The sequence below is a fragment of the Saccopteryx leptura genome, chromosome 8 (assembly GCF_036850995.1).
Source record: "Saccopteryx leptura isolate mSacLep1 chromosome 8, mSacLep1_pri_phased_curated, whole genome shotgun sequence".
NCBI classification, from domain to species: domain Eukaryota; kingdom Metazoa; phylum Chordata; class Mammalia; order Chiroptera; family Emballonuridae; genus Saccopteryx; species Saccopteryx leptura.
Genome location: NC_089510.1, coordinates 88471390 through 88497068, shown reverse-complemented (window position 1 = coordinate 88497068; position 25679 = coordinate 88471390). Strand labels below are relative to the sequence as shown.

The following is a 25679-nucleotide window of genomic DNA, read 5'->3' as shown; positions in this document are numbered from 1 at the left end:
GACAACTTTAATGAGACAGAATGTCTATAACAAGAAGCTTATAACACCGAAGAATGCTATAAAAAATAATCACTACTCAGAGAACTAATTCTAATTCCTTAGATTCATGAATGAGGACTATTTAATTTCTAGGCAAACTGCTCTACAATGATGGCCACATAAAATGAAACATATATAAATTTTATATATATTTTAGCAAGCTGATCTTTTAAACTATATAACTAAGTAATTTACCATGTCTGCTTATATAGACAAGGTTTCCTGAATTTTGCTGCTCTTCAAAATCTAATTTCTTTCCTTCTTACATTCTGAACATGCTAAAAGGAACACAATATTATAGCACAAAATAACTCTACTGGCCCTAAGACATCAAGATGGTATACTCTATTGTGTAGTTTCCTCCTCCAATTCTCACCCTGCCTCTAATTGGTTTTATTTTAATTTAAATAAAGAAGAGAATTTCTTTATTTTACTTGTTCTCATATGACCCAGAGCATAGTCTGACCTTCCTTACTAAAAGGACTGACTTCCTTGGGGGTTGGAACATGTCGTATTTGTGTTTATAACATCAGAGCATCTAGCACAGTGCTTTCTGCATCAGGTAAACTCAGCAAATACTTAAACTAATGAAATGTACATATGTTCAGTATAGTCAATTTTAGAATTCTGGGGTGCATGTAGAAACACTTCCATATAAAATGGTTAAAATAAAACTGCCAGCCTTGAAAAAGCAAGCCAATTTATTCATTTGTGTAATAACTATCTACTATATTTCAGGCACTGTTCTAAACTCAAGGACTAGAATAGTGAACATGAAAAAAAAACAGTTTTCTAAATTTAAAGTCTTATCTTATAGAGTAAGAAAAACAAGATTGTCAACAAACAAGGAGATACAACATGGGATTTCAGATTGTGCAAATGAGATAATAATGTATAAAAATGGGTATAAATAGTACTTGGGTGATAAACTATTACCATTTTTCTGCTTATGTAGGATAGATATTCCCTTATATCAAGGAAGACATGTAGTATGGATTGTTCAGAGGCAAAAATATGAACGGTTCAGGCTCCTTCAAAGTAACCAGTGAAATCCCCTGGTGGCCCCGCTGTAGCCAGCCTTCCAGATTGTTCCTTACAATCCCCACCTCCTGGTACTCATACCCTGCACTGTACCTGGGCTGGTCTTTGTGACTAAGAGCACCCGCACAATGATCTTATCCCATGTCCAAGATTAGGTTATAAACGATTGTGGCTCCATGTTGGGCTCTTTCTCCATTAGATCCTTCGTGCTGTGAGGAGCCCAATGCCATGTCATGAGGACCCTGGGGCAGGCTGTGAAGAGACATTCCATAGTGAGAAACTGAGGCATTTGGCCAACAGAGAGGAACTGTAGCCTGCCAACCACCACATGAAGGAGCTCAGAAGTGACTTCGCCCCCAGCTGACCTTTTACTAAAGCAGCCCAGCCAGGAGCTGGTGACAGCCTCTGAGGGACTCTGAGCCAGAGCTACCCAGCTAAGATGCTCCAAGATTCATCACCCTCAGGACACTGTGCAAAACAGTTCATGTTTATATGTTTGCTGCTTGAAAGTGCTAAGTTTGGGGGTCATTTGTTATGCAGCAATAATTAACTGATACAGCTGCCTTTCTAGGAGTTGAAATCTAAGCACAGGCCTAAAAAAAGAGCCAGTGATGAAAAAATCTCAGGGAGGAACATTGCAGACAGAGAGTACAGCAGTAGAACGACAGAAAGGCATGGACTTGGGCTGCCACTGAAACAGCTGACAGGCCCATGTGGCTGCAAACTTGGTGAATTAAAACAAGTGAGCTAAAATTCCTCCAAAGAGAGATGGGAAATAACATTTCCTAATTTATACTTTACAAAGAATACTCTCTGTAAACCACTGGGCTACTATGATATAAGTAGTAAGGGTGGGAGCAAGAAGACCAGATTGAAGCCTACAGCAGTCAATCAACAGATTACAGTAAATCAGGTGAGGATACTACAAGTGAACATACCTGTAGATTGGTAAAATTCAGGATATACATTTTAAAAGTAGAGTCAATACAACTCCATGAAAAACATTGACATAGCCTACAGCATGCCAGTAGGTTCTGGTTTTTGAGTGACCAGAATAATAAATACCAGAACTGACCTACAAAAAGTAGATATGATCTCCTAAGTCTTTCTTAGGACCTAAGACATAACTCAAACTTCAGGCAGTAAGTTGAGGTGTGGTACTTAAAATCATAACCTCTTATAGTTAAATACTGGGGAGCCTGTTAAAAAAAAGACTTTCCCCTTTATAAAAGATTAAGCAGTCAGTAGAAATACTCTTTTTGGTGCCTGTTCTAATTGGTATGAACCAGAATGTTAAAAAAACAAAACAAACAAAAACGTGTTTAGCCTGACCAGTGGTGCGCAGTGGATAGAGAATTGAACTGGGACGCTGAGTCCCAGGTTCGAAACCCCGAGGTCACCAGCTTGAGCGTAGGTTCACCAGCTTGAGCGTGGGATAATCAACATGATCCCATGGTCACTGGCTTGAGCCCAAGGTCACTGGCTTGAGAAAGAGGTCACTGGGTAAGCTAGAGCTCCCCCCAGTCAAGACATGTATGAAAAGCAATCAATGAACAACTAAAGTCATGCAACAAGGAGTTGATGTTTCTTCTCATCTCTCTGTCTCTCTCTCTCTCTTGTTTGCTAAAAAAACCACAAATGTGTTTAAGCAATCAGCAATCAAAGAAAAAAATTTTTTAAATTAAGTAATAAAACAGACAAGGAAGGCCAAAGCTGAATTTTCTTTCCACATCAACATATTTCCAAAGGAACGAGTTAATGAGAAGTATTGACCGCACTTAAGTTAGAGAACACCACCACACTGGTAACTGGCTGCACTGGTTTCACAGAGCTTTACTTGTTAGGTCTTAACAAGAATCTACATGCTCCTACTCTGAAAGTTTCTGAATAGACATTTTCACAAACGGTACAGAAATAAACTTGGCAGAAAAAAAAAATGTCTCTTGCTATTTCTTCTTTTAGTATATGCACCAGAAGCGTGTTAGGACAACTCACTTGAAACCCCCAATTCCAAATCAAAGCCATACATGTATACCAAGGGGCTGACTTTCAGCCCCCCTTCTGTAGCAGAAAATGATGATATTCTTAAGCGAAGCCATACAGAATCATACTTTAAAAAGTGAAAATATAAAAAAATTGCTATTAGAGTTATTTTACCAAGGAAGGCCAAGAACTGACTAGTCACACACACAATCACACATTAAAAAGAACTAATAAATGTACAACTTGAAAAGGGTATTTTAAAGAGATGCCTTAAAACAGATAAATTGTAAAAAAGTGACTGACAAAAAGCCAGCCAGGGCACCTGCCTTTATGAATTTCCCACGGCTCTTCCCCGAGACCTTGGGTATCAACACACATAGTTGCCATAGTACCTTCAAGTAAATACTAATGGAATAATTTTTTTTCATAGTTTTTTTACAAAAAAAATCATGGTGAATATGCAATATTTTTTTAAAAAGCAAAGCATTATATATGTCCACAAGAAGTCTACAAAAAATTTTAAATACCTAAATCTATCCATGGGTCCACGTTCTAACTTGTTTTAATTTTTTATTTTAGCCATGTAAGTTAGTGTATACAAGTAAATCTTATGTTTTTTTCACATCTGTTTTGCTGCTAAAATCAGCTTAAATGTAGAAATATGGGCAGTTCCCAGGTTACGAACGAAATGGGTTCTGTAGGCTTGTTCATAAATTGAATCTGTATGTGAGTGGGAACAGGTACATTACCTATTAAATGCAACTTAGCCAGATGTTTGTCTTAACATAGTATTTACTTTTACTTCTCTGTGCATATAAATACTTAAACATCTTCAACCTTACAGAACTTACCTCGTTCTTAACCAGGGACTGCCTGTCTTAATAAGTTCTACTTATCAGAGAGCAGAGTCATAAGAACGCATCAGAAAAGCCTTCAACTTTAAAGGACACCTTTTTTTTTTGCATTCTGTCTCTTGATACCAGCACCTGTATAATAAAATTTATATCCCAATCAAGTCTCTGGACAATAGATGCTTCAGTTTAGAATTTATGCTAAGTGCTTGTTCATTATAAACTCATACTGTTTGCCAAGGAAATACAAATATGACTAAAATCATGCTATTTAATGTTAATATTTGTAAAGGTCTATATCAAATCACTGTAAAAGAATTCTTCAAATAAAAGAAGCTTTCTCCTTTTGTCTCACACTGTACCAATTTTGAACTTGACTATGATAAATGGGGTTATCCTTCCAAATTCTTCACCCTCACTATTGTAATCACACACTCACTCCCAGCCAATCATGCTGCCATGCTCACTGCTGTGGGCAGAGTATTCTCTGCATACAATCCATTAATGTTGGGTCTGACCACCTAACTTGCAGGCCAATGGGACGCAGACAAAAAATGACAGTGAGCCAGTCCCAAACCAAGGCTTTAAGAGGCATCACATTTTAAAACTCCTCTTGTGCCTGACCAGGCGGGGGCGCAGTGGATAGATTGTGGACTGCGATGCACAGAGGACCCAGGTTTGAGACCCCGAGGTCGCTGGCCTGAGCGCAGGCTCACCCAACCTGATAGCGGGGTCACTGGCTTGAGTGTGGGATCACAGACATGACCCCATGGTCGCTGGCTTGAGTGTGGGATCACAGACATGACCCTATGGTCACTGGCTTGAGCCCAAAAGTCGCTGGCTTGAGCCCAAGGTCTCTGGCTTGAGCAAGGGGTCACTCAGTCTGCAGTAGCCCCCCAGTCAAGGCACATATGAAAAAGCAATCAATGAACAACTAAGAAGCTGCAATGAAGAATTGATGCTTCTCATCTCTCTCCTTCCTGTCTGTCTGTCCCTATCTGTCCCTTTCTCTGTCTCTGTCAAAAACTTTAAAAACACAAAGAAAACTCCTCTTGTACTCCTGTGATCCACCCTGAGAAGAGCACCCCCAAGTAGATGAAATTCTTTCAGCACAGATCATAGAAAGGCGGCATCTGCAGTCTGCCCCAAACTGATCAGAAACCTGTTGTCGATGCCTAGGTCCAGACAAGTTGGGCCCAGTCTAGCCCAGTCCATAATGGCCAAGCCACAGCCAAAGCCCAGACCCATGAACATAGCTTTATTACTGTAAACCACTGAAATCCTGAAATCATTACAAAACAATAACTAATATATTGATGTTCTGTATTGTTATAAAGTTGCTACTGTAACATTATTTGCATCAAACCTCATCTTGATTTACTTATCCTAAACCAGGGGTAGTCAAACTTTTTATATCTACTGCCCACTTTTGTATCTCTGTTAGTAGTAAAATTTTCTAATCACCCACCGGTTCCACAGTAATGGTGATTTATAAAGTAGGGAAGTAACTTTACTTTATAAAATTTATAAAGCAGAGTTACAGTAAGTTAAAGCATATAATAATAATTACTTACCAAGTACTTTATGGCAGATTTTTGCTAAGTTTGGCAGAATAAATCTTTATAAAACAACTTACTATAGTTAAATCTATCTTTTTATTTATACTTTGGTTGCTCTGCTACCGCCCACCATGAAAGCTGGAACACCCACTAGTGGGCGGTAGGGACCAGGTTGACTACCACTGTCCTAAACTAATAGTAATTTCTTTGGCTATCTTCTATTTCAGAAAACAGAATCAGAAATCTTTTCAATAAAGGACTTTTAAAGAAAAAGTTGTCATAAGACAATTACTCTATAACTAAAGACTAATTTCCAGAAATAAAATATAATAGAGTGAATAAACCCTATTTAAGGAAACCCAAGTTATAATTTTGTAGCCTCAGATGTTTCTACAAATTTACCTAGCAGTCCTCCAAGTGAACTAAAAGTAATGCACCTCCTTAAACTCCTGATGTAATCCAGAACTACTTGTCAGGTTTTATGAGCAGTTTCTGCATAGATTCTCTTCAAAACCTCACACGTGTGACCTAACTAGTGTTGGAAGGGGGAGCTAGTGTGAATTAGTAAAATTCTTGAACTAAGAAAGAGTTCAAAGGTATAACTTTTTAATTTAAATTTGCTGGGATGCCTGACCAAGCGGTGGCACCTACTGGTCTACTGACATAGCATCAACCTGGGACACTGAGGACCCAGGTTCAAAACCCCAAGGTTGCAGGCTTCAGCATGGGCTCATTTGGCTTGAGCGCAGGATCATAGACATGACCCCATGGTCACTGACTTGAGGCCAAAGGTCACTGGCTTGAAGCCCAATGTCACTGACTTGAGCCCAAGGTTGCTGGCTTGAGCAAGGGGTCAATGGCTCAGCTGGAGCCCCCTGGTCAAGGCACATATGAGAAAGCAATCAATGAGCAACTAAGGTGCCTCAACTATGAGTTGATACTTCTCATCTCTCTCCCTTCCTGTCTGTCCTTTTCTAAATTAATTAATTAATTAATTTTACTGGGGTGACATTAATTAATAAAAATATATAATTTTAGGAACACAGTTCTATAATACATCATCTGTATATTGTATTGTGTGTTCACCGCTTGAAGTCCAGTCTCTTCCATCCCCATTTACCCCTCTACACCTTCGTCTACCTCCCCCATTCCTCTTCCCTCTGGTAATCCCCATAAAGCGTCGGGTCGGCACCGGTGGGATTTCCGCTTTGCTCCACCCCTCCCCTCTTTCTGAGGCCCACAGCGCCCTCCTCTCTGCCAGCTGCCCGCCTGTTCTCTGCATTGCTTCAGGACTGATCCTTTCAGGTCCTGCGGAAATCACTAGATAGACAGCATCTGTTCGTTCTTTGGCTAGAAGAATACTTTCCTTTTTATGCTCCTAAATATTTAGAAATCTGTTCATTTAAAAAGTGGGATAGATTTTTGTTGACATAAATATTTTATTCATTGATATTTTCTAGCATCCATTACCACAGGTTATAAAGGTAATATTAAGATTTTCATGGATCAGTTCCAAGAACATTTTACCCTTCCCATCATTTACATACAACAAATCAAAAGTATACTGTGAAATTTACTGTGTATCAGCAAATTGCTGAGCATGAGTCACTACAGGTAATTCTTATTTTCCTTCTTGTTCACTTAAGCTGGCAGCTCAGGATTTAAAAGTCACAAATTGTAACTTAGAAGAACTCTTAAAGCTAGCTTAATCACCTCACAGTTGACTCCATAATATTCCTCTGAATGCTCAGTTATATCTGGACATTTGTAGTGACATGCAGTATTCCCAAACCAGGGGGTCATGAACAGGTGTCAGGAAACAAGTTTAGCAAAAGGGGATAACTAGAGCTTTTGTCATTTCTACTTTCTAAATAAACTATTTTAAAAATGACCCATTTACACAAAACTGGAAAACCCATGTACCAAATGAACATGACGGTGGAGAAAACAGACAAGCTGGCTCATACTGGGTGGTCAGTCTCTTGGACATCTTATCGTTGGCTGAACAATAATACCAATATTTGTGTTTTGAACATTAAGTTTTAGTTATTTTTATTTTTAGCCACATTTTAAAATTTAAAATAATAGACTAAGGTGTTCAGGCAGGATACATAACAAGGATATTAGATTAGCATTAGGAGAGGGGAATAAGGTAACAATCTTGCAAACTGTCTCAAAACAGTCCTTAAATTGCATTATCTTACTCAAAATACTCAACAAGTACATTAAGAGGCTGAAGAGGCTGCTACTCATTTTAAAAAGCCAAAAGAACATAGCAACAGGTACTGACATTACTCAAATGTCTGTCAATAGTAAAATGGATAAATCGTGACGGACTTACACAATTGTATACTAATAGAAATAAACAATCTATAACAACTGGTCACAGCTCAAATGAATATCACAAACAACATTAAGCAAAAGAAGCTTGACACAAGAGTATATGTTGTTCAATTTATGTCAAGTATGAAAACAGGCAAAATTAATCAATGGTGATTATCTCCAGGAGGTGGGAGCAGTCAGTGACTGAAGGGGGTACAAGGAAACTTCCAGGGAGCTGGTATTGCTATGTGTTTTGCTCAGGTTATTGGTACACAAATGTCTCTGAAAATCACCAAGCTGTATGGTTATAATTTGTGCACTTTTATGTGTGTATAGTTACACTTCATAGTTCAAGTGCCAAATATCAGAACTCAATATAAGAGATCTAAAAGTTATTTTGTCCAGTTTTAAAGCTACAATATGTAACTAGTTTTAGATTACATATTTTATACATCTGTGTCAAAATCAAATACAATGTTATTTTGACTGTTAAAAATTAAAGACATATATATACATAAATGTTCATTTTTAAAATTACTTTTATTATAAAGCAGTTGCTAATACACAAAGTTAAATTTTCTTTTACATAAAATCACTTCAGTATGCTATACCACATAAAAATGAGAAACAAATTCTTACCAGAATTTGTGAGATTATACATTATAATGAAAAGGGTTTGAGAATTACAAGAAAAGCTGAATACAACTCTAGTCATGCAGCAAAAATATGGTTAGAAGTGTGGTTATCTGCCAACAGATATTACACCTGCCACCAACCAGCTGTGTGAGCTCTTAGGTTAGCACTGCCCAATAGAAATACTCTGTGAATCACACTGGTGATTTTTACATTTCTAGCAGCTGCAAATTAAAAAAAAACAAAGTAGTAAGTATATGTACTCTGTAATCCACCAATAATATCTAACCGCAACACAACTGTTAACTGAAACGTAGTGTCACCAAAACTATCAAGCTGTGTTGGACAGAAAAATATTTCACAATACTTTAGTTTTAACTTATAAATTTAAATTATAAAATTTAAAATTCAATTTGAACTTTAAAATTAAAAATTCAGTTCCTCAGTCACACTAGCTGCATTTTGAGTGCCTCTGCCACACACGGTCAGTGGTTACCACACTGGACAGCACGGGTGTCACGTCATCCGATCTTTCTAAGGCTGATTTTCTTCATTGATAAACTGAAGTTAATCAAGATAAACTATTTCCAAAGAGAATTTTTGCCAACTGAAGTCCACATGCTCCATTCAAAACATGAGCAATTCATTACACAGGAATGTAGCCCAGTGTCCAGGGATCTAATGACTTTCAAAGTCGGAAATCCAGATATCTATATAAAATACCTTTCTTTTTCCTTGTAGACAACTACTGTGAAATTTTTCAGAGCACTGTGTGAGCCAAATCAAAACAAGTCCATATGCTACTTTTTGCAACATGAGTTCTACAAACATTTTTTTCTAGATTGCTCTACCAATGTATGATAAATTTCAGAGTGATCTGACTTCTACATCTGGAAACTGAAAAGCACAGCTGGAGAATCAGTTGAGCGGTAGGCTTCAAAGCTACAGATGCGATCAGAGAGTGACAGCCTGTGGTGAAAGTGGCAGGATCCACACGTAAGCGTAAGCCCTGTCTACACTCCAGAATGCAGAGGAGTTTAAAACAGAATCCTCCTAAGGTAAAGGATAACCCAAACCTCTAATTCTGGATCAAGGACAGTGTGCCGGAGAGACAGGTAAGGGTGGTGAAGCCAAGTTCACCACAGTGGCAACTTCTCAATAAATTTGGGACCCAATCTCCCTAGAGCCTGCCTGGATCCTCCAGGGCATGTGAGATCCAGAAAGGAACGAAGTAAACATGCCACTGGCCCTGGCAAGTTAGCTCAGTGGTAGAGTGTCAGCCCAGCATGTGGATGTTCCAGGTTCGATTCCAGGTCAGGGCACACAGGAGAAGCGACCACCTGCTTCTCCACCCCTACCTCTGCCTTCTCTCTCTCTCTTTCTCTCTCTTTTCCTCCCCCAGGCATGGCTTGATTGGCTCAAGTGCACTGCCCCAGGCGCCGAGGATGGCTCCACAGAGCCTCCATGGCAGGCACTGACAATACCTCCATTGAGAGAATGGCCCAAGATGGGCAGAGCATCGGCCCCAGACCAGGGGTGCTGGGTGGATCCCAGTTGGGGTGCATGTGGGAGTCTATCTCCCTGTCTCCCCTTCTCTCACTTGGAAATGAAGAAAAACAGAAAACAAAAAAACATGCCACTGACAGTGGAAAGCTGCAGAGGTGAAGCAGGAAGGAGGAGCCTGAGCCATGAGCACCTTCCTGGACACAGACACGGGAAAGGCAGGGGCTACCAGGGAGACTTCAAGGAGACCAATTCTCTAGTCCAGGTGAGTCACCCTCTGGGATTATTAACTGTTTGACAAACTCTAAAAAGGACAGTTTCTTCCCCACAGGCAAAGTCAGAAACTGTGTTGTGAACAGTTAAAAACCTCATCCAATTTCCGGGGCAAGGGAACCTTGGAAACAGTATTAGTCAGGGCCCTGAGTTAGAATTCAAACAATTTGAGCGTTAATCCCAAATCTGTCACTGGCTTGCTGTGTGACTTTTGTTTCCCCCAATTTAAATTGGTTGTAATATAGTGTATTTTGCTTTACTCTATATCACAGGGTTGTTTTCAGAACCAAATGATATGTATTATACGTAAAGCAATTTGAAAAGTATAAATTTCTCCTGTAATTGCAAGGCACTTTTATTATTTATAATGCAATTAGTAATGGATTCTAGGAATGCAACTACTTAATGCCTGCCGTTTAGGTCCCCAATCAGGATTCTTCTTAAATTTGAGGGGATGGAGTGGGTTAGAGCAGGGGTCCCCAAACTACGGCCCGTGGGCCGCATGCGGCCCCCTGAGGCCATTTATCCGGCCCCCACCGCACTTCCGGAAGGGGCACCTCTTTCATTGGTGGTCGGTGAGAGGAGCATAGTTCCCATTGAAATACTGGTCAGTTTGTTGATTTAAATTTACTTGTTCTTTATTTTAAATATTGTATTTGTTCTCATTTTGTTTTTTTACTTTAAAATAAGATATGTGCAGTGTGCATAGGGATTTGTTCATAGTTTTTTTATAGTCTGGCCCTCCAACGGTCTGAGGGACAGTGAACTGGCCCCTGTGTAAAAAGTTTGGGGACCCCTGGGTTAGAGCTTTAGCAAAATAGCAGTGACCTAATGATTACTGTCCCAGAACAAACTCAGCCACTTTCTAAAGGGTACAGGGGTGGGACCAGAGGAGGTCAGAGTCCAAGGGGGACTTAAAAGTACCTCAGAAAGAGAAATTTTCCCTAAAGCAGTGGTTCTTCACCCCTTTCAGGTTACTGATGGTTTCAGAATCTGATAAAAGCAGTGGCTCCTGTCTGGGAAAATGGCACGTATACAAAAGTGACATATATTTTCAGAAGTTTATGGACCCCCCCCCCCCCCATGGATCCTAAATTGAAGATGCCACTCTTAAGGAAGAGCGGGTCCCAGATAAGAGTCACAGCTGGTCTGAGGAATGCGGTGTTGCTGGGTAGGAGGCAGCTTTAAGAACAGCTGGAGGTCAACAGCAAAAACAAAGCAGTCTTCCTTTAAAGAAGCAGACTCCACTGAAAGTGTTGCTACCTTGGGGCCCTCCGATGAAGATTTCTTAGGGTGTACAGAGGGGATATTACATTGTACTCATCAATACCATCACTCTAGCTCTTAGCCGCTGCTTCCTGGGACAGTTTCAACAGAAAAGAGCATCCTTTAGCTCAGTCCATAGGGACCCTAATCAATCAACCCTGGAAATAAAAGGTGTATGAAAAAATTCATATGTGTTAGAAATAAAATTAAGCAAGATTCGTGCAGACAAAATACCTCAGCAAGGTCACTTTAATAACTGCTGCAGACGGGCATGCTGCCGCTAGTGAAAGCCAGCCAGCAAGCACGCGGACAGAGGGCAAATTCTGTTTTTATCCCTAACGCAGGCCCTAGGATGCTGGGTCTTGCTCCATGGGTCTTGGCTAGTGTTGACCATACAATCTTATTTTTTCCGATTGGCTAGTTTAAAAGGTCGCACCAATGTGGAAGGGAGAGATGGGGATATCATTAACTAGGTAAGGGGGTTGAGAAATGGTTAGAAAAAACAGAATGACTGGATGAAGGGGGCTGGAGGATTGGTAAACAAGTTAGCTATTTCTCATTCTATTCCTCCGTCGTAGAAATCTGAATGAAGGCAGTGGGAATTAGTTGAAGAAAAGAACATGAGTTAACCATTTCCTTCATATGTATCTTGTAACTCTCCCTAAGAACCACACTGCACATTAACAATACATTGTGGCCTGTGTAGGGGATTTTTATCATTTTGGTTTTTCGGACAAAGAATAGAACAGAGACCAAATGTCACAGGAAACTTATGATACCTGCATGAGAATCACCAAGAAGAGGCCACACTAACATGAAGTAACAGTGACTATCAGAGCAGCAACCTGGCACCCTCACAGAGAGGACTGGGCAGAAAAACAATCACTGGGTCTACAGATATTCAACAATAACTTTATAGTGACAAGAACAGAAATTTCCTTAATTCTTGAATGGAATATGGCTTCAAACATTTTGAAGAAATATTCTCTATCCACTTCCCAAGCCAATCTCTTATAGAAATATGTTTAGAAAAGTCAAAAGGAAAATAGCAATGTGTGTGTGTATTTTTTTCTGAAGTGAGAAGTGGGGAGGCAGAGAAACAGACTCCCGCATTCACCCGCCATACCCACCAGAGGGCGATGCTCTGCCCATCTGGGCCATTGCTTCATTGCAACCAGGGCCATTCTAGTACTTGAGGTGGAGGCCCTGAAGCCATCCTCAGCACCCTGTGGGAGGGGAAGAAAGAGACAGTGGGGGGAGGGAGGGTAGAGAAGCAGATGGGCACTTCTCCTGTGTGCTCTGACCAGGAATCGAACCTGGGACTTCCTCTAGCTGGGCCAATGCTCTACCACTGAACCAACCGGCCAGGGCTTAAAATAGCAATCTTTATCTCATGTATTTATAATTACTGAAATATATTTAGAAACACAGGATCACACTATGTTTGGTATTACAAGTGTTCAGAAAACATTTAATGACTTTTCCATAATATGCTCTTATGCTCTGTTTTTTATTTTATTAAAATCACAAAAGAATATGCATAGATAAAAATATTCTAAACTTGACTTTCAAAGTAGCAATAAATGAACAACTTGCAATGACCAGTTATGCAATAATGTTCTTTCTTTATTTTAATACTTTCTTTAAATAAAAAATTTGTATCTAAGACCAGTAAAACTCTATAAAAACTTACCTTCTGACAATCAAATACAAAGGTCTTCTCTAAGCACTACAGCCTATAAAGTCAGAAGGCACACCAGAAGCATGTGAAAATACTGTCCGCACCAGCACGCTGCACATTTCTATCCACTCACCATGAAATACAGTCCCTTGGAGGAATGGGAAATTCACACATTGTCAATGGATTTGGAAACTCCCCAAGGACATGACACCTTCTACGTTGGGATTTCTTTTGACAGCCAACTAGTGGGATTATACTTCAGTTACATGGAACACTCTTAATTCTAATTCTTCCAGGTCAGATGGTTTAGATACCAGCTATTTTCCCTCTGAAGGCCATGATTTCAAATGCCACTTCTTGCTAATAGACTTCCAATTAAATGGTAAATCACATTTTAATATGTAGCAAAACATTTTTTCAAAAGCATTATATTGCATAATTCAAGAAAACAATGTGGCACAGCGCCCAGTACATAGCAAGTGTCCAATAAAAGCTTATGAGGCCTCGCCAGGTGGTGGTGCAGTGGATAGAGTGTAGGACTGGAACGTGGAGGACCCAAGTTCGAAACTCTAAGGTTGCTGGCTTATGCGCAGGTTTATCTGGCTTGAGGGTGGGCTCACCAGTTTGAGTGCAGGGTCACTGGCTTGTGCATGGGATCATAGATGTGCCCCCATGGTCACTGGCTTGAGCCCAAAGGTCACTGGCTTGAAGCTCAAGGTTGCTGGCTTGAGCAAGGGGTCACTCCTCTGCTGCAGCCGCCCAGTCAAGGCACATATGAGAAAAGCAATCAATGAACAACTAAGGAGACTAAAGAGCCTCAACGAAGAATTGATGCTTCTCATCTCTCTCCCTTTCTGTCTGTCCCTATCTGTCCCTCTCTCTGTCTCTGTCTCAAAAAAAAAAAAAAAAAAAGTTAGCTTATAAGGACTTTGGTAATGACATGGCAACAATGAAAGTAATGATATTCTCACTTGTGGTAGGCAGCTACTAAGCTGAGCCCCCTGTGATCCCCATATTGTGTCATTCATACCTACCCAAAGCCCCCTCTCTTGAGCAGTGGCTGAACCTAGTAATTCAATCTAATTAACAGAATACGGCAGAAGTGATGTTTTAGCACTTTCAAGATAATTAGGTTATTAAAATACTTTCACTTTCATCTTGGGTTCCTACATAGTCTCCCTTGGACTCTTTGCCCTGAGGGAAGGCAGCAATCATGTTTTAAGTTTCAAGCTGGCACTACAGGAAGTCTTCCAAAAAATCCAGATGAGTGAGGCTGAAAGCAGATCTCTGAGGCCTGCCAACAACCACCCTGTGAATTCTGAAGCAGGGTTTGTTTTTTGTTTTTGTTTTTGCTTTAATTATTAAATGAAAGGAGGGAGGCAGAGAGACAGACTCCCACATGTGCCCTGACTGGGATCCACCTGGCATGCCCCCTCCCGGGTGATACTTTGTCCATCTGGGGCTGTTGCTCTGTTGCTTAGCAATCTAGCTATTTTAGCGCCTGAGGCGAGGCCACAGTACCATCCTCAGCGCCCGGGGCCACCTTGCTCAAAGGAGCCATGGCTGTGGAAGGGGAGAGAGAAAGGGAGAGAGAGGGAGGAAGAGAGGGGAGGAAGAGGGGGGGAAGGGGGAGGAGAAATAGAAGGTTGCTTTTCCTGTGTGCCCTGACCGGGAATAGAACCCAGGACTTCACATGCTGGGTCAATGCTCTACCACTGAGCCAACCGGCCCGGGCCCCAATTGAATGTTGAGAAGACTCCAACCCTACTCGGCAGCTTCATCGTGCTACATTCACAGCCCATTTGGGAGAATCACCCAGCTAAGCCCCGTTTCCTTTCCCACAGAGACTGTAAGATAGCATTTGCTGTTCCCAGGCAGTTCAGACTAGGGATAATTTGCTATGCTACAAGCTAGCTAGTACAGCTTCAGAAAGTGAAGCGCTGCCGTAACAAAAATCTGAACGGTGGAGGGGGCTTTGGCACTGTGTAGTGGGCGTTGAGAAGATCTTGAGTGAGAGGACAGCGTGCCGTGAACGCACGTCCACAGAATTCTGAACTCTGAAGAGAGATGGCTAATAAAGACATAAATGAGTGAAGGGAATTTTATTGGAAGCTGGAAATTATGTAATGGAGGAAGTTTTAATAACATGCATTCACTTACATAAAGCTACGTGACCTGCAGCTGCCTGTAGCATGAGAAATAAAAAATGAACTGGTGGTTTAGCTAAGACGTCCCAGCAAAATGCTGAGGATGCTAGCTGGTTTCTTGCTGTTACTATCAGTAATCTGGGAGAAGATAAACTGAGGGAAAGACTACTAAACAGGAGGCAGGATTTGCTCATTTTGAGCACCCTCAGCCTTTCCTCTAGACAGCAAGCAATGCTAAAATTTAGAAACAGCTTCCAGGTAAAGATCAACTCCAGAGAACTGTCAGAAAAATACAAGATGTAAAGACGAGGCCCAGGGAGTGGCTTCTGAAATCCTTGTTAAGACCTTGGAAGTGTGGTGTCTCAGAGTGCTGTTCAGTCAGACACAGGAAAAGTTCAAGGGTGTGACCTGCCTGTCCTCTCAACAGGCCTGCCTCCTGGGAAGACAGCTCTTGGTCTCTGCTTTTCCTAAGCAGAAGCCCACAGTAGAGAAGGATTTATCTCCAAGAAACATGTGGGTGTGGATTTTGTCTAGCAGAGTAAACTCCATCAAGTTTCACAGGAGTCCCACAAAGGTTTTGAAAGGATTTTATCACAGAAATGGCCAGTCCGGACTGAAAGGGACATTACAGTACATTGTATACACAAAAAGGCCCTAGGTCCCAAAGCTCTGGTGGCAGGAGGCAGGCTGAGAAAACCCAGCTGCAGGCACACACTATCCTCTATGAAAAAGAAAGGATGACTCAAGACAGTGAAAACAATAGCCAAAAAGGTAGAAGCAACAGCTATGGAGATTTACTCCCAGGCCCAAAAACCTAGTCAAGGCCATTAGTCCAGCTGGATTTCAGAATTGCTAAGAGCCATACCTTAGATTTCCTGCTTTGTTGAACAAGAATATGGAGGCATCTAATTTCTGACCCACTGTTGTACGCTGGTTGTGTGAGGTCAGAAAATGTAAGTTTTTAGTTTCACAAATCTACACTGAAAAGGAATGACTTTATACACTGTACTCAAGGGACTTTATCCGCACCCAGGTCAAATTTAGATGACTTCTGGATTTTGAGCCGATGCTCATCTATATAGTAAAGAAAATTTACTTTTCATCTTCTAATAAAAGTGATGTCTGACATCAGTATAATTTAACATGTTTTATAGCATCAAACTTTTAAAAAGGATATGAAGTCCTTTTAAAAATTTATTTTTTAGTAGGTTAAGAGATTGACACAATAGATATTACAGATTAATAATATTAAATCTTACCCATGTTAAACTTGATAAACTGTTCTACACTAACTAAACTAATCAAGTAATTATTAGTTGTCCAATTTTAATCTGCATCGAGGATATTTCTTTTAAAGCATCAAGCTATTGTTGAAAGTATACAATGTCAAAGCTCTCCTAAATATCTTGATTTGCAGATTTTTTTGTAATGGAAATTACACCAAAAGGGAATTAAATGAGATGGGAAATAGGAAATGGAATGTTTAACTCTCCTAAAATAATTATAGATGTTCTTAAATCTGCTTACTCTCAAAAGAAAGGCATTGGTGTCATTCAAATGTTCTATAATGCCTTATCCTTCAGAATGACAGTGTATCTTTTACTTTTCAATTCACTATCATATTATGACATTTTATACATGAAAAATGGTTAAAGCAATATTTTTAAAATGTCATACTGTCATACAGTGAAATTTATTTTCATGCTTCTATCCCTATAGGCTATGAGCTTATTTAGTGAGGCTTTTTAGTGAAAGGCAATGACTAGCATATCCACTGGCTAAGCACTACAGGCCAATAATAACAGAGAACACAAATATGCCATTCGGAAATACATAGCATTGTTAAAAATAGCAGCGTCCATTTCTCTCTGAGAAGAGGGTGCTGTTGGGCTCCAGGAGCAGAGCGCAATGCAAGAATGTTAGGTGGTACCGGAAGTCAGACGCACAGGGTCTGCACTTCACCTGAGAGAGAGGGTTCATCAGCTTCAGGACTGTTAACTGTAAAAGTCAGCCGTCATATCAGACTGGGGCTGCTGATGCATTCCGAAACTTCAGACATGCAGGTACTCCAAACATGACGTCTCTCTTTGGGAACACAAAACCTGTAGAGGTACTATGGGTTGCCAAATATTCACTTTTCCTGCAATAAATTTCCAAAAAAAGTAAACTTTATGCTAGTACATTGTATATGAAAAATATGGATTACCCTGCATTTGCATTAGTGGGTGGTTAGAGTAAAATTTAAATGCAATAAAACAGAAAAGCTATTGTTAATTCTAGCTATCAGGCTGTTGGCTAAATGAAGTCTGCTCTCTTTGAGAAAGACAAATAAGCAGCTGTATACAGAAGGAGGTTCTAGCATCAAATTGGAAGTTTCTACTTCACTTGTCAAGAACACACTGAAAGGGGATTCAAAAGGGCATTTTTTTATTACGTGATCTGCATACCACCTAAAATTAACTCAGTATCAACCAAATCATCTTTCATAACAGAAGTAAATGTTCTACACTCTGGAAATCAAATAATCACACCTGTTCATTCTGATTCTAAATTTTATCTTAAATCCTCACATGACCTAATTTCTCAAAATCAGTAATAATGTCATGAGACACTAAAATAATTTTGAAGGGAATAGAGTAATGTGAAAAGAACATGAGTGAGGAAATCACATTAGGGTTCTAAGCTCAGTTTCCTTGGATTCCACCTTGACACTGGCAAGTTCATTAGCCCCTCCGAGCCTCAGACTGCTCATTCACATTACACAGCTTGTGTCACTGTTAAATGAGAAAACGCATGCACTGTGCCTAGCGCAGTACCTGAACACTGTAGACACTCAACGTTGTATATTTAAAATAATTTAAGTCCTTCAAATAAATTTTCAAAATCCTATCACAATAAATTTGCTTCAAATAATAGTAGCTTGAAAATATAGCTTGTCATTTTTCTTTTATAATAGAGTTGTATTACACATAAAACTTCACTTCCAAATAAAGCAACAAAATCCACAAACCACTGACTGGCAAAAGAAGCAAAAACATTTTGTCCTCACTGATAAAATAACACTTAGTAGTCAAAATGAAAAACAGCAACTCTTAGTTAGGAACATGAAATGTTGTCAGGCATTTTCTTCCCCCCCCCCCCCCCAAGGGTCAAAACAATAGAAAAGACAAGAGAGTATCTTAAATCAAAGAAAAGTTTCAACCAAATTGGGTACATGGCTCTGAAATGACCCACATTGGGACACAACTAATAACACTGTTATCTATTAAATCCAGGATTTCCAATCAGTGTGCAACAAGAACTATTAATCGATGCAGTATCTGACTAGTCAGGGGCACTGACCTTTTCCCCTCGACTGTCAAATAAAAAAGTGACAACAGCCAACACAATAGCTGTTGTATTGAATGAATCAAAATTATACCTTTTTTTAAATCAGATAGGCAAAATAAATATTTTTTTTTTGGTGTGCTGCAGAATTTTCATAGTTTGTTTATGTGTGTCATGAGATGAAAAAGGTTAAAATTGTACGATGTAGCAAATGCAGCCAAATAAACAGCCTGATACTAATCCAGCAACAGTAGCCCTGGTCACCTAATGCCTCTAGTAGTAATTCACACCAGGATTCACGGTGTTCACTTTTAAGTGCATTGTTTCTAGTCCATAGTATGTAATAGTCATTGTTATCCCCAATTAAATAGAAAATAACTCAAGTTCAGAAAGGTTACTTGCCTGGTCCAGGTAACTACTGGTAAACACCAGAATTGCATTCAAGCTGTTATCTGATGCCAAACTCACTCTCTTTTGATTAGTCTCTCTTTCTTTCTTTCCAGGACATAAAGTTGTAAGCAAGAATCTTTCTCAAAGCTTGGAAAACTCATAAACTGATATTACACCCCTTTTTCTCTCTCTCCCTTATTCTTGTTTCTCTCAAATCCTTCGTATTTTGGTCCACGTCAGCTTCAATCATCATCAGTTCCCCGACTCTGGTTCACTCACTCCTAAAGTCACTGAAACCTGATCTCGTGCCCCAGCCCTATAAGAATCTGTATTTGTAACAGCAGGAGAGAATACAAACAAATCAAGATAAGGTCGTCATTCTCCCTGGTACTTAAACTAAAGGCTCACAAATAATGAGCAACTTTCTTACATGGTTAAGCAATATTGGTGTGTACCCATTTCAGGGATTTGACTAAGGCAGACACAATGTGTGGAATCAATTTTTTTTTCTTTTTTTTGGGGACAGAGACAGAGTCAAAGAGAGGGACAGATAGGGACAGCATCAACTCTTCATTGCAGCACCTTAGTTGTTCATTGATTGCTTTCTCATATGTACCTTGACAGGGGGGCTACAGCAGAGTTGCTCAAGCCAGCGACCTTGGGCTCAAGCTGGTGAGCTTTTGCTCAAACCAGATGAGCCCACGCTCAAGCTGGTGACCTCAGGGTCTTGAACCCAGGTCCTCAGCATCCTAGTCCAACACTATACACTGCGCCACCGCCTGGTGAGGCTGGAATCAAATATTTTTGCCAATTGTAATATTCAACAGAATACTTAAATGAGGAAAATTATCAAAAGTATCTGGAAGTTTTTATCTTCTGTTCAGGGAATGGATTTTAAGGCAGGTTTTACATACAAATAAAGACTACTGAATCTAGAAAGTATTTCTCTTCCATTTTTTAAACACAACAAAATGAAACAAAAACAGCTTGATAAATATCTCATTTTAACTGCAAGATGTACTTTACTTACTAGATAATATCTAATTGATGTTTGTCAGTCCTAACTTTGCACTTGAAAATGAGTATACCTACAACACATTGCCCTCGCCTGTAGGTCTAGCTTCTTGAGTTCTGTGAGTCACTCTGTGGTACATGACGGTCCCCAGTAGTCTTAACATGCAAGCTACAGCCTTCTAAGCATTCTATACTGGCTAACACTATTAATCCTCACGACAAACTATTATAAGCACTATTATCTTGATTACTACATATGGTTAAAACAGGATAGGTAAATGCCTGACCTGTGGTGGCGCAGTGGGTAAAGCGTCAGCCTAGAACGCTGAGGTTACCAGTTTGAAACCCTGGCCTGGTTAAGACACATATGGAATTGCTTCTTGCTCCTCCCCTCCCCTGTTTCTCCCTCTCTCTCTTTCTCTCTCTCTCCCCCCTCTCTAAAATAAAAAATAACATCTTAAAAAATAATAAATAAAATAAATAAGATGGGATAGGTTAAAACAAAGTAACCCGTTACCATAAAGTGAGCTACTGCTCTGGCTAACAAGCCATCCTGCCTGACAGGGGCACAATGCAAAGAACAACTAACCTAAATCACAACATGACCCTTAGAAACAGCAAACTTTTTTATTTTAAATCACTGTAATACACTTATCTAGAACAGAAGCATAGAATACATTATATAAACCTTTTTTGATGATTTCTGGTCATCACTGGGAAGACCGAGAACTCTGCAATAATGTCATACAGTGTTTTAGGAATGAGGGATACTTTGCCCCTACTTTTAAAATTTTTAAGTGATACTTCTCTCCCAGATCTTATTGCACAATGTTATTGCCTATCTCTAGCAGCTACACCCTCCCTTAATCTGAAACGATACAGAGGAGAGTTAATCAGTAACTATACCCTAAGTTTAAACTGTCAGGGAAGGTCCCTTCTTCTCCAGTCAAGTACTCAGATTTATGACAATTCACAGATTTTCCATGATATTCATTTAAATACAGTAAAAGAAGGTGGTACCCCTGTCCAGGTTGCTCAGTGGACAGAACATTGTCCTGACATGCCCAGAGCACGAGCTCGATTGCTGGGCAGGACACATATGAGAGCAACCAGTGACTACACAGCCAAGTGCAACACCAAGTTGATACCTTCTCTCTCTCTCTCTCTCTCTCTCTCTCCCTTCCTCTCTTTCTCCCTCTCCACCCTACTTATTTCTCTTCCTTGTTCTTTCTCTCAAATCAATGGAAACATTTAAAAAAAATTTTTAAAGGAGATGGCTAATTATAAAAACAAATTCTGTTGTTTTCAAAATTTTGCCCATGATCAACATCAGAAGAGAGATAAAATATCTTACTTCTAAAAGGGACCATGACAATAGTAACACTCTTTAAAGAGTGGTACCTACTACGTGCCAGATGTGCTAGTAGCTTTCCAGGGATGATTCTACCCTCACAATACCTCTATGAAATAGGTCATTCTAATCTCCAGTGTATACTGTAAATAATAAAAATGAGGCCCAAGTTCAGATAAAATTTGCAGGGCTAGAATTTGAATCATATGCTTAAGGGGAAAAAAAACAAACTTTAACTCTCTTTGAAGCCAAGCAGGTAAAGTAACTGTGTGAAGTGGCTCAGTTTTAAGATTATAGAACTGTGGTTCTCAACTTTGCTGCACTATGTGTAATAGCCTTTGCAGACTGCCACGTAAGTTTCACCTCCATAGAATGTTATTCAATTGGTCTGGGAGCTGCGCAGGTAACTCTAATGGCCAAAGCTAAGAACCACTGCATGTAGACACAGAGAATGGTGCATGACCCACATGAAAAGAGTTTAAAAAAATGTAAAAGGTTAAAGACTTTGTCCTTTGACTGTGCTAGTCAAAGGTTGTTAGTACTGCCTCTGTCACCAATCCGTAACCTCTGCCCCACTCCTCAGTAAATTAAGGCACAGTATGGATGGCAGACAGAGCAGAATATATAGGCTGGCAGACCCAGGTTTGTTTTTAGTGGAGTGGGGTTGACTAGTCTTGGTAGTTTCCCCATGTACCCCAACCAACTCCTATTTATGGAGCTGTTCTACTACAAAATGCACTTGGTGTTAGAAGTAACCTACTATCAAAATAAGCTCTGCAGTACAACCCATTCTTAAACTGAAGACGACCTAAATATGTTCACTTAACAAATTTATACCTTCAGATTATAGGATCAAACTACTTAAACATTTCAAGAGTCATTTTCTAAGGAATGCCATTTAAAATTAACTGTGATCTTAAGCCAAGCCAGGTCAAGATATTTCACAAAACTAAACAAGTCTTAAGAATAGAAAGTCTAATACCCTAAAAACAAATGCAGGTGGTACATAGCACTACTGAATAAAATGTCATTTGTCACTGGAAAAGGGAAACAAACCTGCATACCATCAGAAAATCTTCATTAAATGGCCTGCAGATGTGAACTACAAAATAAATGCTACAGAAGTCAACAAGGAATCCATTCCTTGGGAAAGAAGAAACTGTAGCCTCCTTGGGAAACAACTCTTCATGCTTAATCTGATAATTGTTGCAACAACACAACTGAAGAGGAAATGGCAAAAGAGTAAATTAAGAAACTGACTTTAGGGCAACTCACACAAACTGGCCCTTCACTACAAAGCAAATGTGTATTTTAAGGGTCTTTTGTTAGCACTCATGACCAATCTTCCCCACTACCATCAAAAGGTGGCAAATAAAAGAAGAAAAGAAATTTGAGGTTGGCCTGATCAGGTGGTGGCACAGTGGATAAAGCACTGGCCTGGGACGCTAAGGACCCAGCTTTGAAACGCCCAGGCCGCTGGTTTGAGCAGGCGCAGGCTCACCAGCTTGAGCATGGGGTCGCCAGCTTGAGCACAGGATCATAGACATGACCCCAAGGTTGCTGGCTTTAGCTTAGAGGTCATTGGCTTAAGCTAGTGGTCACTGACTCAGTTTGGAGCCCCTCAGTCAAAACACATATGAGCAAGAAATCAATGGACAACTAAACTGCCACAACTATGAGATGATGCTTTTCATCTGCATCCCTGTCTGTCTCTGCCTTTGTTGCTAAAAATAAAACATTTAAAAAAATTGAGATTGATTTTCAAAATGGAATACTGCAAATAATGGCCATGACTCAGAAATCATGTTCTTGGTCAATGAGTTTCAGAATTGACAATTCTGGCAAATGCTCTACTTGGGTAAAATGTTTTGTTGCTACTTTGGTTTTTCATAAAGCAGAGACAAGGAAGTGAAGCGTGAGAAAGTAGACAAAAAGTACATGGGATTAATCTTCTCACCACGGTTTACAATAATTTTTATTTGTTGACTGAATAAATTTTATTTGTTGACTGAATAAATATGTATCAATCCCCGCTTAAGTGTCAGGCACTGTGCAGTGCTGAGGATGTACTAGTGTAGTGACCATGAGGGCTCCTGCTCTCACTGGTCTCCTCAAGGAAGAGACCAAGGCACCGACCTAATAGAATCCACCATACAAGCCCCTCCCAACTCTGCCATTGAGCTATTAGACAATAAATTTTTCCCTTGGTCTACCTGCATGGAACTTCACAGGGAAGCTGCTGATATCTAAATAAATAAGTAAATAAACATACATCTGTACTTTCAGTACCAACAATGATATCCATGAGTTCACAAATTTAAAGAACAAAAAATTTTTAAGTTAAGACTGTATCAAAACAGGTTTTCCTTCTAAGCTAAGCCCAGCTCACATATATTCACTGCCTGTGGCTGTGCGCCTTCAGTGAGCTAAAAATACTTTCCTTTCTGTTAAGTTGGGAAGAGCAAATAAGACCAAGCAATCAGCTACACATCATTTTCTCTCATCTTAATTTGTTTTACGAGAAGACACTTAAAATAGCTGAAGCAACAAAAAGGCATCTGTTTTATATTTGTATACATATACCCTGATGGATACATCAAGTCAGCTGTATCCTCCTAGTTATATGAAATAAGCTGTATTTGCATTATCAGCAAAGACTGAACATTTCAGTACTCACAGATTTTTCTTAATTTTTGGTTGGAGAGAGGACTGCATAAGTGTCGAAAACTAACCAAGTAAAAGTTTTCAGAATATATGTATAGGATGACTACGCTCTTAACAAGACAGCATGGTGCTTGCTTTGCAGTCATGCATCCTTAACTTTTCTGAAATTTACATTAAATGGGATTCTAAAATAACACAGGAGCTTTAAGTGTTCCTGCAGGTCTTGCGCAAGTTGTGTTCGCCTTGTCTGGCAAAGTGAAAAACTCTCTCTTCTAGGACCTCTCATGGCTTAATTGTAAACACACACACACACACACACACCTACCTCTGTAACAAACTAAATGTTACTTAGGAAGACAAAGAGACTTTTTTTTTCAAAAACATACTTGCAGGAGGATAAACAGCAGTACCATGGACTTTACCAACACATCATACACCTCTAAAGACACTACTGAATTAACAGAAACCAGCAGGTCTAGTTTCCGTTCAAGTAGGCCATTAGTTTGGGCTGCTGCGTCATGGCTTAATTTCCCTTGAAAAAACAGCACAGTTTGAGAAATCTCTGCCAAACTCCCCATTTCTTAGGCTACTAAGTCAAATGGAAAGCAAATACCTAGAAACCAGGAAACTATGCCTCTCCAGGAAGGGCTGGAGAAGCAAAGCGAGAGCCACTGGTTTAACTCCCTAACTGCAGCCGTGCTGGAGTAAAGAACTCAGTGTTCGCCCGCCTATCCGACGCCCAGCGGAACCAAGGGCCACCCACTGCAAAGCTAACAGCCCTTGAAGCTGGAAGATGGGGATGTCATTTTCCATGACACACCGGGGGCCCGGCCACTCTGCAGGGCTCGCCTCTGATGTTCTGAAGGTCAGAGGTGACGCCGCTTTGCCAGTTTTCCAGACGGGGCGGAGGCGCAGGGCAGAGTTGGCCGTTGGCCTCGTGCGTCCCGTTAACCGTACCTTGTAACTGGGCAGACAGGGACTCCTGGTGCTGCTGGTACTTGAGCGCCACCGCCTCGGCTTTCCGCAGCTGCGTCTGCAGCTCGTAGTAGAGCATCGCGCCGTAGAGAAAGCCGAAGACCACGGTCAGCAGCAGCAGCGTCTGGAAGACCCGCTTCTGCTTCCGAGAGCACATCCCGTTCCCCATAGTCCCCGCCGGACCGCGCGCCGCGGCCGTCCCCGCCGTCCCCTCCTCCCCTCCCCGCGCGCGAGCGAGCGCTCAGCAGCGGCCGCCGCAGGAGGTGGCCGGACACAGCATGCGGAGGGGACGCGAGACACAAAAGCGGGGCTAGGAGGGAAGTGGCTACCGCTCAGCCCCCGCGCGCCGCGGGGCGCGCAGCCATCGACGCCGCCGGAGCGGCCGCGGCCAAACTTGTGCGCAGCGGACTCTCAGCGAGTGCTGGGGCCCGGGAGGGGGCCCTCCGCATTCTTCCGGGCAGGAGGTCCTGGCGCTCGTCCCTCGACGCCGCCGGCCTTTTTCGTCTTCCCCACTTTTTGGCCCAGCTGCCCCCGGCGGCGCTCGAAGTCCCGCCCTGGCCGCTCTCCGCCCCCTCGCGGTGGTTCCCACTGCGCGACTGTTGCCACCAAAGTGCGGGGGCGCCACCCAACAAAGGGGCCCGGGCTCCGGGCTCCGGGCTG

At 40.9% G+C, this 25679-nt stretch overlaps 1 protein-coding gene across 4 annotated transcripts in view; it reads right to left on the bottom strand.

Moving 5' to 3' along the window:
• GOLIM4 (golgi integral membrane protein 4) overlaps nt 1-25191 on the bottom strand; it is a 115172-nt gene extending 89981 nt beyond the window's left edge. For all 4 annotated transcript variants that reach the window (XM_066347126.1, XM_066347127.1, XM_066347128.1 and 1 more), the window contains exon 1: nt 25002-25191. In XM_066347126.1, the coding sequence (XP_066203223.1) occupies nt 25002-25188 (187 nt within the window). In that variant the 5' untranslated portion in view covers nt 25189-25191. The remainder of the gene's footprint in view (nt 1-25001) is intronic.
• Nucleotides 25192-25679: the final 488 nt, after the last annotated feature.